General features: G+C 40.9%; 5 protein-coding genes across 5 annotated transcripts; all 5 read right to left on the bottom strand.

Moving 5' to 3' along the window:
* Positions 1-1,359: 1,359 nt before the first annotated feature.
* Positions 1,360-4,158, bottom strand: LOC115804954 (protocadherin beta-16-like). Its single transcript, XM_030765442.1, has 3 exons — positions 3,786-4,158; positions 1,723-2,498; positions 1,360-1,368 (listed from the first exon to the last, which is right to left on the bottom strand). The coding sequence occupies exons 1-3, from the start codon at positions 4,156-4,158 to the stop codon at positions 1,360-1,362; spliced, it is 1,158 nt and encodes a 385-aa protein (XP_030621302.1).
* Positions 4,159-5,251: 1,093 nt separating this feature from the next.
* LOC115804953 (protocadherin gamma-A4-like) lies at positions 5,252-7,700 on the bottom strand. Its single transcript, XM_030765441.1, has 2 exons — positions 7,331-7,700; positions 5,252-6,045 (listed from the first exon to the last, which is right to left on the bottom strand). The coding sequence occupies exons 1-2, from the start codon at positions 7,698-7,700 to the stop codon at positions 5,252-5,254; spliced, it is 1,164 nt and encodes a 387-aa protein (XP_030621301.1).
* Positions 7,701-8,984: 1,284 nt separating this feature from the next.
* Positions 8,985-11,438, bottom strand: LOC115804951 (protocadherin gamma-A8-like). The gene is made up of 2 exons (XM_030765440.1): positions 11,066-11,438; positions 8,985-9,778 (listed from the first exon to the last, which is right to left on the bottom strand). The coding sequence occupies exons 1-2, from the start codon at positions 11,436-11,438 to the stop codon at positions 8,985-8,987; spliced, it is 1,167 nt and encodes a 388-aa protein (XP_030621300.1).
* A 252-nt stretch (positions 11,439-11,690) lies between these two features.
* On the bottom strand, positions 11,691-15,088 carry LOC115804950 (protocadherin beta-16-like). The gene is made up of 3 exons (XM_030765439.1): positions 14,717-15,088; positions 12,662-13,429; positions 11,691-11,720 (listed from the first exon to the last, which is right to left on the bottom strand). The coding sequence occupies exons 1-3, from the start codon at positions 15,086-15,088 to the stop codon at positions 11,691-11,693; spliced, it is 1,170 nt and encodes a 389-aa protein (XP_030621299.1).
* A 1,559-nt stretch (positions 15,089-16,647) lies between these two features.
* LOC115804949 (protocadherin gamma-A5-like) lies at positions 16,648-19,329 on the bottom strand. Its single transcript, XM_030765438.1, has 3 exons — positions 18,986-19,329; positions 16,918-17,698; positions 16,648-16,668 (listed from the first exon to the last, which is right to left on the bottom strand). Exons 1-3 carry the CDS (start codon positions 19,327-19,329, stop codon positions 16,648-16,650), a joined length of 1,146 nt encoding a protein of 381 aa, XP_030621298.1.
* Between the last annotated feature and the right edge of the window lie 296 nt (positions 19,330-19,625).

Genomic DNA, 19,625 nt, shown 5'->3' with positions numbered 1-19,625 from the left:
GACTAAACATGGTGAAGGTACAGCATCTTGCGCTAAAACACAGTTTAAGTCATCTAACCAGGTGCATACCTGCGATAGCTAAAAATTACATCAGTTGTGACCACTGCAAAGTTTGATTTTAGAGCAAAGAGCGTGACAAGACAAGTATAGGGAAGTTGATCATTTAGTAACAACTGTCACGAAATAGCAACTTGAATTAAAACGTGGCTTTGCTCCATGATGTAGGATAGGCTACATAAGTTGACTGCCCTGAATACGGAAATTAACTAGAGTGCGTCACTCGTAATAATGAATGGCTACGTATACGGCGGAGTAACTGCACACGACAGAGCTGAAAACAGTTTATGGCTTCTTTGTATCCACAGACCCCAACCTGTGTCGAGGCATACCTACACTGCAAATGTCACATGCTTACCTATACTAAAGTATGAGGTGCGTTGTTTATGTTTGCGATTTATGTAAGTCAGCATGTTAAACTCACAGCGGGCAGCGATATGTCACAACCGTGAGTACGTTGTGTGTTTCCAGTTAGATATTAGTGTGAATGTATGGTGTGTAGCCAATAACGCCTGAAGTGTTGATCACACAATGAAAACAACCTAATAATACTGGGAGCGATGCAGAAATGCAATACATTTGAGAGCCTAATGGATGCTACATTCTCTTTATTTGAATTAAAGAACTTTTGCAAGGACAAAGAAAACATCTCCCCCAGAGGATGAGATGTGCTATAGTATGGCTCAATAACAAACTGCGATGAGGCTCATGCAGTGATGGTAAATATCCTGGGGAATTATTTTCATTGATGTCAGTAGAAGATGTACCCTGATCAAACACTGGAGTGTTAGCATTAACAGCAGACACTGAGGTGCAGAGTTTCGGAGCTGAATAGAGTACTGGAACTGGAACTGGAACTGGAGTATGTAACCTTTATGTTCTGATACAATCTCATGGTCAAAAAGGTCATCTGTGATTACATTGCAGTAATATGAAACTGAGTTGTATCAAAAATAAAATAGCCATAATTTCCATTAAATAATCACAGAATTGTAGCATATGTCAAAGGAGCTAAATAACTAATTCACTGATCAAGAGCCACCCTGTGAGTCCTAAACTAGTAGAGTGTCGGATCAAATTAGCTTGTCCCTACCAAACTGAGCAATCTTTCCACAATCTGGGCACACCCCTTCATAGATGGCCTTAAGAGTCAAACTTCAGACTACTATTTTACTCAGCATCCACTAGAGAGTATCATCAAAGTCAACATTACAATGGCAACGTAAATCTCATTCATGTTAAATGTGCATATTTCTGCATACATATTTAAGGTTGTAATTCCCCAAAGAGTAACAAGACCAATTAGAGGGACTAGCCCGCAAAATATTGACATACACCTATAACAAAACAAAACATGCTGGGATATTAGCACTGTTTCCCCAAAATGGCTGCTTTGTTGGTGACCAAACATGTGAATCTTGAAAGTTGAACAATTTCACAGATTTTACTCCTTTTTCTATGCATGATACCACCAACCAAACACCCATACTCATCATGGCACTGTAATTATCAAACAAGATGAATAATATGAAGGACAAATTAAATTAAGGAAATTATTACATGGATATGAGGGATTAGTCTAATCTGTTTCTCCAGTTCAAATGACAGGTTCAGGCAGGAGAGCGTCCATTGCTCAAGTTTGTCAGAGAAAATAATGCTACTCACCTCTATTGAACATTCAGGCTCATCCAGGATGTTTAGGTCACTGTGGGGATGCTCCAAGGTATTTGTAAAACTTGGGTCCACAATCATTATGTTCTGGCTACAGGCTCTGTGAAAATTACTGTCACTCTTTCTAGAATCAGTCGTTCTGCATACCTCATAATTATACACATGTTGCAAAGTTCCTGTACCCCCGACATCTGCGTAACGTGGTGGATAGTAGGGAATTATCGGAAGACTGGACTGATGATACATACGGGACTGTCTCCATCTGTGGATTTTCACTGATATTATAACCACTAAGCAAGTTATGAAGAGAAATGAAACCGCAGCCAAGGCCAGGACAAGGTAAAAAGTCAGTTTGCCATTGTAATCCTTGTCATGTGTAAAGTCTGTGAACTCTGAGAGCACTTCAGGGAAGTTGTCCGCCACCACCACGTTAACGTTGACTGTCGTTGAACGGGGGGGCTGGCCATTATCTTCCACTACAATAGTGAGCCTTTGCTTTACAGCATCTTTATCACTGATTTGGCGAATAGTTCTTACTTCTCCATTTTGTAATCCCACTTCAAACAGTGCCCTGTCTGTGGTTTTCAGCAGTTTGTATGAGAGCCAGGCATTCTGTCCAGAGTCCACATCTACGGCCACCACTTTAGTGACAAGGTACCCTACATCTGCTGAACGAGGCACCATTTCAGCCACCAGAGAGCCACCAGTCTGTATTGGGTAGAGAACCTGAGGTGCGTTATCATTCTGATCTTGAATGATTACATTCACTGTTGTATTAGAACTCAAAGAAGGTGAGCCACTGTCCTGCGCTTTAACCACGAAACTAAGCTGCTTAATTTGTTCATAGTCAAATGAGCTCACTGCCGTTAAAACCCCATTTTCAGAGTTAAGTGAAACATACGAGGAGACTGGGTTTCCATTTTTTTGCGAGTCATAGACAAAGTATGAAATTCTTGCGTTTTGATTCGAATCTGAATCCTTCGCGTTAACAGTGAATATGGACAATCCAGGTGAGTTATTTTCAGTGACGTAAACAAAATAGGCACTCTGACTGAACACCGGAGCATTATCATTGACATCAGACACTTTAAGATGCAAAGTCTTGGAGGTCGAAAGAGGTGGTGAGCCTGAATCTGTTGCAGTAACGGTTATGTTGTATTCGAACACACTCTCTCTATCAAAGGGCGCGTCTGTGATCAAAGTGTAATAGTTGGAAAGCGATGATGCTATCTTAAATGGCAAACCATTACTTATAGTACAGGTGACTTGCCCATTTCTCTCTGAATCGGAGTCTTTGATGTTGAAAATCGCAATCGTGGTTCCAATGGGAACATCCTCGGACACGGGGCTCAAAAAAGACATTATATTGATAACCGGTGCGTTATCATTGACGTCAATAACATCGAGTATGACTTTGCTCGAGTCCGTTAATCCACCTTGGTCTTTTGCCTCAACCATAATCTCATATTTTTTATTTTTTTCATAATCTATTAACCCTTTGACGGTCACTGCACCCGTGGCCTCATCTATGCTGAAAATTTCATCCAAATTATCTTTCAGAATGGATAAATAAAAATTAATAACACCATTGCTGCCTGTGTCTGCATCAGTTGCATTAACAGTTATAATGTAGGTCCCTTTCGGGGCGTTTTCCTTTACTGCAGCCCTGTATAAAGTCTGGTTAAACACTGGCGCGTTATCATTCGCATCCAGTACCATGACATCTATATTTACAGTACCAGACTTCTGGGGATTTCCGCCGTCGACAGCGATTAATTTTAAAGTGAGATTCGGGTTTTCTTCCCTATCCAAGGATTTCTGGAGTATCATTTCTGCGTATCTACTACCATCAGGACTAGTGTGCTGTTTCAAAACAAAATTTTCATTTGGCGATAAAATGTAATTTTGAAGAGCATTTATTCCTACATCCGGGTCGTGCGCACGCTCTAATAGAAAGCGAGACCCTAAAGTGGCTGACTCACTTATATCGAATGTTACGTTGCTTTTCCTAAATATCGGAGAATTGTCATTTACATCTACAATTTCAACCGTTACCTGATGAAGTTCCATTGGGTTCTCTAAGATGATCTCAAAGCTGAAGCTACATGGTATTATGTCGCCACAAAGTACCTCTCGGTCTATTCTCTCATTGACGACTAGAATCCCTTTGTCTATCCTAAGATCTATGTACTGAATATTCTCTGCTGTAACGATACGAGCTCGGCCCGTTCGTAGCCTTTTTAAATCAATTCCAAGATCTTGTGCAATATTACCTACAAGCGAACCTTTCTTCATCTCCTCAGGAATGGAATACCGGATTTGTCCACGAACCACAGTAACTACACTGAGAAAAACAATCAGTTGCCATCGCAGTGCTCGAAACAAATAACACTTATCCCCTCCCAGCGGACGAAATTGCTCACAAGCCATGGATTCCAGTTGGTGTTCACTCGAAAACGTAATTCCTCAGAACAAGCATACAATGAAATATTCTTCAATTCAAGTTCATCCTTAGCCCATGTGCAGCTCTTGTCTGAACGGATGATCTCATAATACTGTGATAGCTAAAGGACTGACTGGAAAACTGTGCTGGCCCAGGCCCACCTCGAATGAAGCGCAGAGTGAGCCTCTCTCATTTCAGCTATAGTGGGGAGTGGCCATATCACAGAGAGAACTGTGAGTATGTTTTTTTCATTGACCAACAGCGGCACTTAGAGCTCAAAAGACAGAATAACGAACTCAATGCAGTGCGTAGCGTTCTTCTTCTTCTTTTTCAGTAAAATTCAAAATGTTTTAAACCTTTTGTATTATGTTAACTGTAGACAACAAACATGCAGGAGCGCATTAATTTTTGAAAATGTAGATTATCGGTGGCAACAACTCGATGGCAACAGCGAGTGTTGCTGTCCAGTAAAAAGTACTGAAAATCTACTTGGGATCGACACATGTAACGGCACACCACGTTTTACGATGAGGCCTTAATTGTTGAAATAAAGCACAAGGGAAAATTGAAGACTGACATTAAAAAAGGTCAAATCATCAAATATATGGGGTATAGAGTAAAATATGTATAGCTTCTTTTTGTGCACAGTATACTACTACTGCTACTACTACAACTAGTGGAGTACTACAACAGACTCAAACACTACCTAGCACATTATCGTCGAATAAGCCGACACACGATTAATAAGTTGAAATACATGTGAAATGGTAAACAGTTTCGAATGTGAAATGAAGAGTTAGGCAACTTCTCAAGAAAAGTGCATAAAATCCATGTTTTTTTCCTTTACTAAAAATGCAACATAGCCCAACTGAAAGGAAGTCAACTGGCTAAACACAAAGATGATCGTAATATTTTCCGGGTTTTTTTCGACAGCGAAGAAGTTACAGTTACAATAGTTCATATTTGCAGATAGATAGATAGATAGATAGATAGATAGATAGAGCGAGTGACCGAGAGAGAGAGAGACAGAGAGACAGAGAGAGACTTAGGAATTTGGAGAAGGACAACTAGCGACCAGTATCACCGTATGATATTTACCTTTAAGAGTGAGTCGGGCTCATCCAGGATGTTTTTGTCGCTGTATGCACACCTCATCGTTCCTGTAGTACTAGGGTCTACTATCATCACATCCTGACGACAGGGTGTGAAGAAATCACTGACACTCTTTCGGGAATCAGTGGTCCCACATACCTCGTAATTAGACATGTGCTGCAAAGTCCCTCTACCCCCGATGTCTGCGTAACAGGGTGGATAGTATGGGATAACCGGAAGATTAGACTGATAACACACACGAGATTGTCTCCATCTGTAAATTTTAACAGATATTATAACAGTGAGTGACGTCAACAAGAGAAAAGAAACTATGGCCAAGGCTAGAATTAAATAAAAAGTCAACTTGTCGTCCTTGTGCTTGTCCTGCGTAAAATCAGTAAATTCCGACAGCATTTCGGGGAAGGTATCCGCCACCGCAACGTTAACATTGACAGTTGTTGAACGAGAGGGCTGGCCGTTGTCCTCCACTACAACAGTAAGCCTTTGTTTCACAGCATCTTTATCAGTTACTTGACGTACAGTTCTTACTTCTCCATTCTGTAATCCAACTTCAAACAGTGGTCTGTCTGCAGCTTTGAGAAGTTTGTATGAGAGCCAGGCATTCTGACCAGAGTCCACATCTACAGCCACCACTTTAGTGACAAGATAGCCCACATCTGCTGAACGAGGCACTATTTCAGCCACCAGAGAGCCACCAGTCTGTACGGGGTACAAAACCTGGGGTGTGTTGTCATTCTGGTCCTGAATCAAAAGATTCACCGTTACGTTACTACTTAATGGAGGAGAACCGCCATCTTGTGCTTTAATCACAAATGTGAGCAACTTAATTTGTTCATAATCAAATGAGCGCAAGGCGTATAGAATGCCAGTTTCAGAATTAACTGATATGAAAGAGGATGCAAGGCTTCCACCGATATGCGTGTCCTCTAGAAAATAGGAAATTCGTGCGTTTTGATTCCAGTCTAAATCTCGTGCCTTGACAGTGAATATGGACATTCCCGGAGAGTTATTTTCTGTCACGTAAACGGAGTACGTGCCCTGATCAAACACTGGAGCATTATCATTGACGTCGGATATTAGCAGACGTAAAACACTGGAGCTCGAGAGAGGTGGCGCACCAGAGTCTGTGGCTGTGATAGTTATGTTATACTCTGGTAGTCTCACGGTCAAAATAACCGGCTGTAATGAGATAATAATAGTTTGAGAGCGAGGACCGTAACTGAAAAGGCATTCCATCACTTATTGAACAGATGATCTTTCCGTATCTTTCGGAATCCAAGTCTTTAATGTTGATAATGGCAACTGTGGTACCGAGAGGAGCATCCTCTGTAACAGGACTTGAGAAAGACATTATATTGATCACCGGTGCATTATCGTTTATGTCTATCACATCGATTATAACTTTACTGGAATCTGTTAAACCTCCTTGATCTTTGGCCTCAACTCTAACTTCGTATCGTTTATCTGTTTCATAATCAATTTGTCCTGAGACAGAGATCACTCCTGTAGTGTCATTAATTTTAAATATTTCCGCAATATTTCCTTTCAGCTTTGAAAAGTAGTAAGTTATCTGGCTACTCGATCCAATATCAGCATCAGTAGCATTAACGGTTGTGATATAGGTACCTTTCGGAGCGTTTTCACTCACAAATGCTCTATAAACTGTTTGGTTGAACACTGGCGCATTGTCATTAACATCTAATACAGTTACATCTATATTTACTGTCCCAGACTTCTGCGGATTTCCACCATCTACCGCGACTAGCTTCAAAGAGAGATTGGGACGCTCCTCTCTATCTAACGCTTTCTGAAGAAGCATTTCTGCATATCTAGTGCCGTCAGGATTCGTATGCTCCTTTAAACTAAAATAATCATTTTGCGTTAGTATGTAATTCTGCAGGGCGTTAGTTCCCACATCTGGATCATCTGCGCTCTCCAGCACAAAACGAGATCCAACTACAGCCGACTCACTAATTTCAAATTTTAAATTCATGTTTTGAAAGGTTGGGGCGTGATCATTTTCGTCAAGAATTTCAACTACGACACGATGCAATTCCATCGGATTCTCCAAAATTATCTCGATACTAAAGCTACACGGCGTGATGTCTGCACAAAGCTGCTCTCGGTCTATTCTTTCCCTGACGACCAGAAGCCCTTTGTCTGTATTAAGCTCTGTGTACTGAACGCTTTCTCCGGTAACAATACGGGCTCGTCCTGTTTTCAACCTCCTCAGATTGAGCCCCAGGTCTTGTGCTACGTTACCAATGAGAGAACCTTTCTTCATCTCCTCCGGAATAGAATACCGGATCTGTCCCGAAACAGGTGAGCAGAAAAATATAACACAGATAACCAGTAAACTACGACAAAACTGCCATCCGGTGTGGCCCATATACAGAAACAGCACCGCAGCAGCCATCGTACAAATCCAAGAATACTCTCCGTAAATTCTTCGATCCCACTTTCCGCAGTTACAATGGGTGTTGTATTTTAATCCTGTATTGGCACTGTCTGCACCTTCTTTTTCCACGGCACAGAGCACTGAAATGCTTAACACGAGGATTAGAACTGCACGGCACGTAATGGCTGGGGTGGGGCCCAGGCTCACTGATAGCAACCCTGATTACACACTGAAGTATTGACCTACAGCGGCACTCACAGTCCGAAAACAGAACTTACAGCGTTAAGCTATTCCTTGAAATGACTGAATAGACCTCCAGAGCAACTCATATCACAATATTCATGGGATTGCACAGTTTGCTCAGGTTTAGCATTGCACATCTAGGCAGGTACAGACAGACAGACAGGCAGATAGATACATAAATATGTAAGTAATACATGCAAGGGGTGTGCATTGGGGCCATTATTTGTATTTGTATCTGTATTTGTTGAAAAGATTTTATACGTGTCTTGTCCCATTAATAACATTTAAGAGCTCTGAAAATAAATTTGATATAGTAAAGCTGAACAATAGTTGCTTATAAGCTTATGCTGGAAAACCTAAATGTGAAACATGTACAAAGAACCTCACCAACATCACCCTCAATTACAAGCCCTGTACAAACAGAGCAGTCTTAAAAACATGATAAATTTTCAAGGGATAGTGAATCCTATATATATATCCAATGGTGAAAAATCTCAGACTGAGCAGATAATGGGATATCTGGCAGATAACAGGCTGGTCACAAACATACACACACACACACACACACACACAGTTGCAAGGCCTCGCTCTCCCTCACTCAATCTCTTTCTTGTCTTCATGCTGCCCTCTCGGATTCAGAAAAAGTAAAAAGCAATCAAGCCAACAGAACAATCATCGATAATGTGCGATAACAATGGTGTTTCTTGTACAAATAAATAAAATAATTAATAAAAATAAATAAATAAAAATAATAATATAGCATTCTGGAGGCAAATCTTATTCATTCTCAAGGTCTATTTGTGTGTTTTCGAGCAGGTATCACATATACCTCTAACAGACACTTAGAGTTGCATGACAATGCAATATATTGTAGTTCCAAAGGTAATGTATTATATTTGTTATGTTCAAGACAGACAGACATATACAAAGACAAACAGAGAGAGAGAGAGAGAGAGAGAGAGAGAGAGAGAGAGAGAGGTAGTTGCAAGTACATTTAATAGCCACCACAGTGCAGAAAAAGTGTAGACTGCACACAGTTTTGTTTCCTATGCCAGTTTGTCAGGTACATGTAATTACCTCTAACTGAGAGTTGGCCTCATCCAGGATGTGTTTGTTGCTGCATGCATGCGTCATTGCTCCTGTAGAACTGGAATCGATAACCAAAACACTTTGGCCACAGGGTCCAGCAAACTTACAGTCACTCTTTCTGGAATCAGTTGTCCTGTACATCTCGTAATTAGGTATATGCTGTAGAGTCCCTGTATTTCCAGTGTCTGCATAAAGTGGTGGATAGTACGGAATGACTGGGAGAGTAGGCTCATAGTACATGTGAGATTGTCTCCATCTGTGGATTTTCACTGATATTATAACCACTAAGCAAGTTATGAAAAGAAATGAAACCACAGCCAAGGCCAGGACAAGGTAAAAAGTCAGTTTTTCATTGTAATCCTTATTATATGTCAAGTCAGTAAACTCTGAGAGCACTTCAGGGAAGCTGTCCCCCACGGCAACGTTAACAATAACTGTAGCTGAACGGGGGGGCTGGCCGTTGTCTTCCACCACAACAGTAAGTCTTTGTTTCACAGCATCTTTATCACTGATTTGGCGAATAGTTCTTACTTCTCCATTTTGCAATCCGACGTCAAACAGCGCTCTCTCTGTGGTTTTCAGCATTTTATATGAGAGCCAGGCGTTCTGTCCAGAGTCCACATCTACAGCCACCACTTTAGTAACAAGATAGCCCACATCTGCTGAACGAGGCATTATTTCAGCCACCAGAGAGCCACCAGTCTGTACTGGATAAAGGATCTGTGGTGTGTTATCATTCTGATCTTGGATTAAAACATTTACAGTCACATTGCTTTTTAAAGGAGGAGTGCCTCCATCTTGTGCTTTCACAACAATTTGTAGAAACTTCATTTTTTCATAATCAAATGTGCATGCAGCATGTAAAACCCCAGTTTCTGAGTTAACCGATACATAAGAAGACACTGGGGTTCCACTGATATGAATTTCCTCTAAAAAATATGAGACCCTCGCATTTTGATTCCAGTCTGCGTCACTTGCAATTACTGTTAATATTGGCTTCCCTGGAGGGTTGTTCTCCATTACTGTGGTATTGTAGCTGCTCTGATTAAAAACTGGAGGATTGTCATTGACATCAGATAATTTCAGTTGCAAAGTTTTTGAGTTAGATAGGGGTGGTGATCCCCTGTCAATAGCTGTTATAGTAATCTTGTATTCTGGCACTTTTTCTCGGTCAAAAACCATATCTGTAACCAAGGTGTAGTAGTTAGCAAGGGATGACTTAATTTTAAAGGGCAGCCAACTGTCAACAGAACAGGTTACTTCACCATTTGTGCCTGAATCTAAGTCTTTGACGTTAATAATAGCAACTGTAGTACCTACTGGCGAATCCTCAGACACAGGACTCGAAAAAGACATGACACTGATTACAGGAGCGTTATCATTGACATCAGTGACGTCAATCACCAGCTTACTTGTACCTGTCAAACCACCCTGGTCTTTAGCTTCAATTCTTATTTCATATCTTTTGTCTTTTTCAAAATCGATAGTCCCTGCGACATACACCGAACCAGTGCTCTCGTCAATGCTAAATATGTCTGTCAAATGTTCCTTCAGATCGGAAAATGAAAAAACTATTTGTCCGTTTGTACCACTATCTGCATCAGTGGCATTAACAGTTGTAATATAAGTACCTTGCTGAGTGTTTTCCAGCACTGTTGCTTTGTATACTGTCTGGTTAAAAACAGGCGCGTTATCATTTACATCTAATACAGTTACATCTATATTCACAGTGCCAGACCTCTGCGGATTTCCTCCATCAACAGCGATTAGCTTTAGAGAGAGATTGGGACGCTCCTCTCTATCCAACGCTTTCTGAAGAACCATTTCTGCATATTTGCTACCATCTGGGTTAGAATGCTGCCTCAAAACGAAATGTTCGTTTTCACTTAACATATACGTTTGCAGGTCATTTTGTCCAACATCAGCATCATCCGCACTTGCCAAAACAAAGCGCGAACCAAGAGCGGCCGACTCGCTTATTTCGAAACTGATTTCATTTTTTCGAAATATTGGGGCATTGTCATTTACATCCAGAATTTCAACCGTTACCTGATGTAATTCCATTGGGTTCTCTAGAATGATCTCGAAGCTGAAACTGCATGGTGTGATGTCGCCACAGAGCTTCTCTCGGTCTATTCTCTCTTTGACGACTAGAATACCTTTGTCTATATTAAGCTCTGTGTACTGAAAGCCCTCTCCAGTCACCATGCGGGCACGGCCCGCTCGCAGCCTGGTCACATCGAGCCCTAAATCTTGCGCTACGTTACAGATAGGTGAGCCTTTCTTCATCTCCTCGGGAATAGAGTACCGCACTTGTCCGCGAACAACAATAATTCCAGTCAGATAAAGGAAAACATGCCATCCTAGGCTCCGGAACAAATGCCTTTTATTGTTTCCCCGAGGAAGAGGTCTTTTAGAAGCCATATGTTTTGGTTACTAGTCTGAGAAGTTCCTGCGCGGACAGCTACCTCAGTATTCTCCAGTTAAGGTCCAAAGCCAGTGTATTTTCGGTATTATCTTTCAAAGAACAGCTTGAACTCCAAATGGATGAGTGTTACTATCGTGCTCCACCACAAATGAAGCACTGCACGAACCTGAACGCAGTGTGGTAGGGAGTGGCTGTACCACTGAATGACAACAATATGTAGAAATTATTTTACTGGCCAACAGCGGCGCTCAGAGCTCAAACTGCAGAACAGCGATCACCTTGCGATTTGTAATGTCATTGTTAAATTAAATTTACAGTATACTGAATAGTTTGAGGACGGTTAGCCCACACCCAACCAGGAAGGAGCATTACTGTGGGATATTACAAACAGTTTAAATACACGTCTTTTATATGGACTTGTGAACTAAAAATGATGAAGATCGCCGAAACAGACATGAAAAAATCCACGAGACAAATACGCATATCCCCTATATTTTCCAGCGAAATCTTGCATCATTACCATACTCAAAATTAACAACCCCGAGCAGCAACATCACCCATATTTTAATATTCCATATGAATGTAAAAAGTGCACCATTAGTAAACTGCATGCTTCACATATAACACAGCCCTAGATATGACCAGATCCTTAAATTTTCAGATGGTAAATATGGCTTGAAGGACAACAACAACAACAATCATTATCATCAAAATCAAAATCAACATAATCATCATCATAAAATGGGAAACAACCGCTATTCTCTGCATTACTAGTACTATTACATTGCATGCATCACAGTCATCTTGACAGCCACCATCAATTTCGTCCAAAACGTAAAATTCAAAACAAAACCTTAACTGAGGAACTGAGATGAACTTGATAATTCTGGCCTGGATTCAAAATATAGAGAATGTTACGGAAAGAGGGGGGGAAACGATCGGCAGAATAGTAGTGTCTGAGCCTCCCGTGCATATTTACCAATCAAAAGTAGATTCATATGAAACCAACAACTCATTTCAGTCTTCTACATCATCTGACTAATGTACTCTAACCTCCGAAGGCAAGAGGTTGATTTCCTAACCAAAACTCACTTGCGAATTTTCAAAGCACTAGACATATTATGCACATACAGACATATTGATACTATGACATGTATTTTCAGTAAAGATGATTATGATTATGATTATGATTATTAGTATTATTATTTGCGTTTCTTACCTCCAGTGGAGAGTTAGAATCATCCAGGATGTTTTTGTCACTCAGCGAACGGCGCATGGTCCCAGCAGGACTGGATTCTGCTATTAACACTTTCTGAATGCAAGGTCTCATGAACTCGCTGTCACTCGTTCTAGAATCAGTAGTTCTGCATACTTCGTAATTATACACGTGCTGTAGAGTTCCTGTACCTCCTACATCTGCATAACGTGGTGGATAGTATGGAATAACTGGAAGACTGGACTGATAGTACATACGAGATTGTCTCCATTTGTAGATTTTCAACGATATTATAATCACTAAACAGCTTATGAAGAGAAGTGAGACAACAGCCAATGCCACTATCAAATAAAACGTTAGATTACCATCGTAATCCTTGTCATGCGCAAAATCAGAGAACTCCGAAAGAACCTCAGGGAAGTTGTCCGCCACTGCAACATTAACGTTCACTGATGTTGAACGAGAGGGCTGGCCGTTGTCCTCCACTACAACAGTGAGCCTTTGTTTCACAGCATCTTTATCAGTAATTTGGCGTATAGTTCTTATTTCACCATTCTGTAATCCGACTTCAAACAGCGCCCTGTCTGTGGTTTTTAGCAGTTTATATGAGAGCCAGGCATTCTGTCCAGAGTCCACATCAACAGCCACCACTTTAGTGACAAGATAACCCACCTCTGCTGAACGAGGCACTACTTCAGCAACAAGAGAGCCACCAGTCTGTACTGGATATAGAACCTGAGGCGCGTTGTCATTCTGGTCTTGGATGTAAATGTTAACAGTAACATTGCTACTAAGTGAGGGCGAACCTCCATCTTGCGCTCTTATAGTAAGTGAGATGAGCTTGAGTTGCTCATAGTCAAATGAGCGAACAGCGTGCACCACTCCGTTTTCTGCGTTAAGGGAGATGTACATTGATACTGGGTTCCCACTTACATTGGTGTCCTCTAAAATGTATGAAATACGAGCATTTTGATTGTCGTCGGGGTCATGCGCTTTAACGGTGAGTATAGAGACACCTGGCGAGTTATTTTCTACAATGTAACAGCTGTATACGGTTGAGGGAAACACTGGTGCATTGTCATTTACATCCGATACTCTTAGGCGAAATGTTTTCCTACTAGAGAGGGAAGGCGATCCGTTGTCACTAGCAAAGACAGTTATATTATATTCAGACACTCTCTCGCGATCTAACAGGCTGTCCGTCACCACAGCATAGTAATTTCTTAAAGTTGGCTTGATTATGAAGGGGACATTTCGGCTTAGTGAACAAACCACTTGGCCGTTTTCTTCTGAATCCAAGTCCTTCACATTGATTATTCCTATAGTAGTATCAGGAGCAGAGTCCTCAGACACAAAGCTCGAAAATGACATTACATTTATAACTGGCTCATTGTCATTAACATCGATGACTTCGACAATCACTTTACTTGAATCTGTTAAACCACCTTGGTCAGCAGCTTCAACCCGCAATTCATACTTTCTTTCCCTTTCATAATCTATTTGCCCTGAGACCGCGAGACCGCCGGTATTACTGTCAATGCTGAACATATTGGCCAATACGCCATTTAAATTAGAAATAGAATATGTAACTATACCATTAGAACCGATGTCAGCATCAGTTGCATTGACAGTGGTAACATAAGAACCTTTAGGGGCATTTTCAATCACAAATGCTCTGTATATTGTCTGGTTAAACACTGGCGCGTTGTCATTAGCATCTAATACAGTAACATCTATGTTTACACTTCCAGACCTCTGAGGATTGCCACCATCAGTAGCGATTAGCTTTAAAGACAGAAGAGGATGCTCCTCTCTATCTAGTGGTTTCTGGAGAATCATTTCTGCGTTTTTCCTTCCGTCTGGATTTGTGTGCTGTTTTATCACAAAATTATCATTTTCAGTTAGTATGTAACTTTGTAGAGCGTTGAGTCCAACATCTGGATCCTCGGCATTACCTAAAACAAAACGGGATCCAACCACAGCGGATTCACTGATTCTTAAAATTATATCTTTTCTTTGAAACGTGGGGGAATTATCATTTATATCTAAAACCTCGATTGTTATTGGGTGTAATTCCATCGGATTCTCTAGAATGATCTCGAAGCTGAAGCTACAAGGTATGGTGTCGCCACAAAGCTGCTCTCGGTCTATTCTCTCACTAACAACAAGGATCCCTTTGTCTACCTTAAGCTCCACATGCTGGACACTTTCTCCGGTCACGATACGGGCCCGACCCGCTCGTAACCTTTTCAAATCGAGTCCCAGGTCTTGTGCTACATTACCGATAAACGAGCCTGTTTTCATTTCCTCAGGAATTGAGTATCGGATTTGTCCATTAACAATAATAACTCCGGTGAGAAAAAAGATGACTTGCCACTGCAGTACTCGAAGCAAGCGATACTGATCATCTCTCAGTGGTTCAGACGCCATTTACTCCAATTAGAAATCCCGAGCGAATTGTGATAAGACTTCGCCGCTGATTAACAATATAAAATCACTCAGTGAAAGCGCTCAGTCAGACTAATGCAATGGAAATTGACTTCCTTCAATGCACAGCTAAAAATGTCCGGAGGTTTGTTTCCTCCAAGTGCCACCACCTCAAATGAATCGCAGTGCCTGTAAATAGGCAGTAGTGGGGAGTGGCCGCATCAGAGAGTGACAACACTGTGCTAAAATTGTTTCACTGACCAACAGCGGCACTTACAGCTTGCGAGGCGGAACAGCGAATTCTGTGCTATTTGTAACTTGTGAGTTGAAGAAAGAAGAAAGCATACATGATGTTTATACGTGTTGCACAGGACACCAACGCCTACAATTAAAAACACTGAATTATAAGTTCTTCATGTACGTACTGAGGAGAGAGAGAGAGAAAAGAAAAAAAATGAAAGAAAGATGAAGAAGAAGAAGAAGAAAGAAAGAAAGAAAGAAAGAAAGAAAGAAAGAAAGAAAGAGAACATGATACTGTCGCATTCACATATTACAAAATTTAAACAGAAGCCAACATAAGTGGGACTGTTGTAATGAGACTACTGAAACATTCTCAGGCCCCCAAAATAGTAATACATTATTTTTCAGGAATGTATGAAGAATTCTCCCATGTGGAAACTGAATGTTTAACCTGAAATATATTCCTTGATCTAACCAGTCCTCAATTTAATTTGCTCTTAGAAAACACTAATAAAATTGGATAGTGCACCAATAAAATGTCATATGGAGGTTATAATTTATATACTTAAAGACCACCACAAGCACACCATTTTATCTTGCCACCATAGACAAGATAAAAATCACCCTTCCTTTTCTAGTAATGCCTCTGGTGAATGCATTATGTGTAATGTAATATTAATGCATTAACGAGATCTAATGTTTCTTTAATAATATTTATTATACATAACTGCATAACTGCTAATACACTCCATATGGTTTGTAAATTATGGCAAAATGCATGCAATGCACAGCAAAAAGCATGCAAAGAGTAATCATAATCATATAAATGTGAAGATGTTGCTTTTTAGCCAATGATAATCAAGGACAGTGACTGTTAGTGACTGTTAGTCAGTGCTCAAGGACTGAAGAAAATATACTGCACTAATACATCTCTATAAATTACACTAGTTCTCACACATGACACACACAGTGCTCTGTATCTCTTGCTTGCATGTTAAATGCTCTAAGTATACACAGGGCATGGCACATTGTACACCTGCTGTTTTACTATTAAGTAAATAAATAAAGTATGCAGCTATAATTAAGTATTGTGAAGGCTTTATAATATTTCTTTAGTGCATTTATGAAACATTATGCATATTCAAAGGAAGCACTGCATCTCCTTCTTCCAAAAAAGTGAAGCTAAAAAAAACCTTATGGAAAAGTGTGGAGAGTGTGATAGGAAGGAGATAAAAAAGTGAATAAGTTTGCACAATGTAGGCAAATAAACACAGTATATTCAAAATTGAACATCCAGGCCCATAAAAAGACAGACATCGATCTTAAATGACATCTCTGGGTGACTGAGCTCAAAAGCCAAGGACACAATAATAAGAGGTTCTGACCAAAACACAAATTTCTCTGACAATAAACCAAATTTCTCTGACAATCAAACACACATGCACACAAACACACACACACACACACACACACACACATATATATATATATGTGTGTGTGTGTGTGTGTGTGTGTGTGTGTGTGTGTGTGTGTGTGTGTGTTTGTGTATACACACGTAATGTTATGTGGAGTAGGATTAACTGCTTGCTCACCTCCACTGGAGATTCAGGTTCATCCAAAATGTTTCTCTCGCGCTGCGCAAGTTGAATCGTTCCTGTCGAACTGGGGTCTACTGTCAACACGCTCTGACTACAAGGTCTGTCGAAATTACAGTCTCTCTTTCGGGAATCAGTTGTTCTGCACACCTCGTAAGTATACATGTGCTGTAGAGTTCCTGTACCCCCAGCGTCCGAGTAACGTGGTGGATAGTAGGGAATTACTGGGAGACTGGACTGATAGTACATGCGAGATCGTCTCCATCTGGAGACTTTTACTGATATTATAACCACTAAGCAAATGACAAATAGACAGGAGACCACAGCCAAGGCCAAGACAAGATAAAAAGTCAGGTTTTCGTTGTAATCCTTGTCCTGAGTAAAATCAGTGAACTCCGAAAGGACCTCAGGGAAGTTGTCCGCCACTGCGACGTTAACGTTCACTGATGTTGAACGAGAGGGCTGGCCGTTGTCCTCCACTACAACAGTGAGCCTTTGTTTCACAGCATCTTTATCAGTAATTTGGCGTATAGTTCTTATTTCACCATTCTGTAATCCGACTTCAAACAGCGCCCTGTCTGTGGTTTTTAGCAGTTTATATGAGAGCCAGGCATTCTGTCCAGAGTCCACATCAACAGCCACCACTTTAGTGACAAGATAACCCACCTCTGCTGAACGAGGCACTACTTCAGCAACAAGAGAGCCACCAGTCTGTACTGGATATAGAACCTGAGGCGTGTTGTCATTCTGGTCTTTGATAATTATTCTGATTGGGACAGTTGAACTGAGAGGAGGGGAACCTCCGTCGAGAGCAGTGATATTAAATTCGAATGACTTAATTTGCTCAAAATCAAACGATCTAACGGCACTTATTACTCCACTGTCCGAATTAACAGCTACGAATGAAGATACTAGCATGCCATATATTTGCTTATCCTCGAGAATATATGAAACACGTGCATTTTGTCCCCAATCTGAATCCGTTGCTTTCACGTTCAGCACTGAAAAACCTGGCGAATTATTCTCCACTACAAATGACTCATACTCTGGTAGATCAAATACAGGGCGGTTATCGTTTACGTCGGACAATCTAACAGTGACTGTTTTATTGCTTGAAAGTGGGGGAGTGCCTTCGTCGGTGACCATTATGGTTATGTTGTATACCGCAGCGATTTCTCGGTCTAATGAAGTGTCTGTGACTATGGAATAGTAATCTGGTAACGAAGACTCAATTCTAAAAGGAATATCCGGTGTTATAGAGCACCGAACCACTCCGTTTCGACCAGAATCCGCATCTTCCACATTTATAACTGCCACTGTTGTTCCGGTGGGTGAATCCTCAGCGACTGAACTAGAAAACGACATTAACTGAATATAGGGGGCATTGTCATTTGCATCCACGATTTGTATCACAACTTTACAGGTATCCGCCAATCCCCCATAATCTTTTGCTTTCACGTTTAACTGATAACTCTTTGTCTTTTCAAAATCCAACGAGCCCCTCAGTCTAATTTCTCCGTTTTCTTCATTTAGCTGAAATAGCTCTTTACTTTCTTTAGCAACATGTGCAATAGAAAAAGTGACCTCTCCATTCATTCCTTTATCGACATCGTTTGCTTGAACGGTAGCAATCAGTGTCCCCTTAGGAGAATTTTCTACAACATTTGCTTTATAGATAGATTGTTCACAAACCGGTGCATTATCGTTGGCATCTGATACAGTAATATGGATTCGAACCGTGCTGGATCTCTGAGGATCACCACCATCTGTCGCAGTAAGCACTAACGTTAGTCTGTCTTGGATCTCCCTGTCTAGGGATTTTTGTAATGTCATTTCAATAGATTTACCACCATCGCTTTGAGTTTGAATGTCTAATTTAAAATTGTGGGTTGGTTTGAGAGTATAGCTTTGAATACCATTTGGACCAACATCTGGGTCCACGGCCCCCTCCAGTGAAAAACGTGTTCCAGGTATTACAGATTCGCTAATTTCTAAATTAAACTCATCGTTAGGAAAAGATGGGGCGTTGTCATTTATATCGAGCACTTCGACCATAACCCGATATAACTGAATAGGATTCTCGATAATGACATCGAAACTGAAGCTACATGGTACTTGCTGCTCACATAGTTCTTCTCTGTCGATTCTCTCTTTAACAACAAGGATCCCCTTGTCTTTGTTAAGGTCTACGAACTGCCTAGATCCTTTTGTTATAATGCGGGCTTTACCTGATAAAAGCCGTTGCACTTCTAGGCCCAAATCTTTTGCAATATTACCGACAAAGGAACCCTCGGGTTGCTCCTCCGGTACAGAGTATCGCGCTTGCCCGGAGGCGAAATGTATGGCGCAAAGAAAAAGGAGGAAAAACAGTACTTGCCCTCTGCTGCATGTTCCTAACCATCCGCTCATACGGATGAAACAACAAAAACAAGCCATTTTCCCTCTACGTCCTTTGCTATCGAAAAAACCCCACTGTAATCCACGTATGAGAAACTGTTATTACTGTTCTAACTGGTCGACTGCGAAAGGACAGTCTGTGTCTCTCTCTCTCTGTCTCTCTGTCTTTCTGTCCCTCTCTCTTTAGCTTTGAAAGACTAGAATGAGAAAACGAAGGAATAGGCTACTGCACTAGGAGCAACTGAAGAAGAGTCTTATCAATCAACAGCGGCGCTCACAGTCCGAATTGAGGTAATGCATCAGTGCAT

The sequence above is a fragment of the Chanos chanos genome, chromosome 2, assembly GCF_902362185.1.
Source record: "Chanos chanos chromosome 2, fChaCha1.1, whole genome shotgun sequence".
Classification (NCBI taxonomy): domain Eukaryota; kingdom Metazoa; phylum Chordata; class Actinopteri; order Gonorynchiformes; family Chanidae; genus Chanos; species Chanos chanos.
This window is presented reverse-complemented; position numbering and strand designations above follow the sequence as displayed.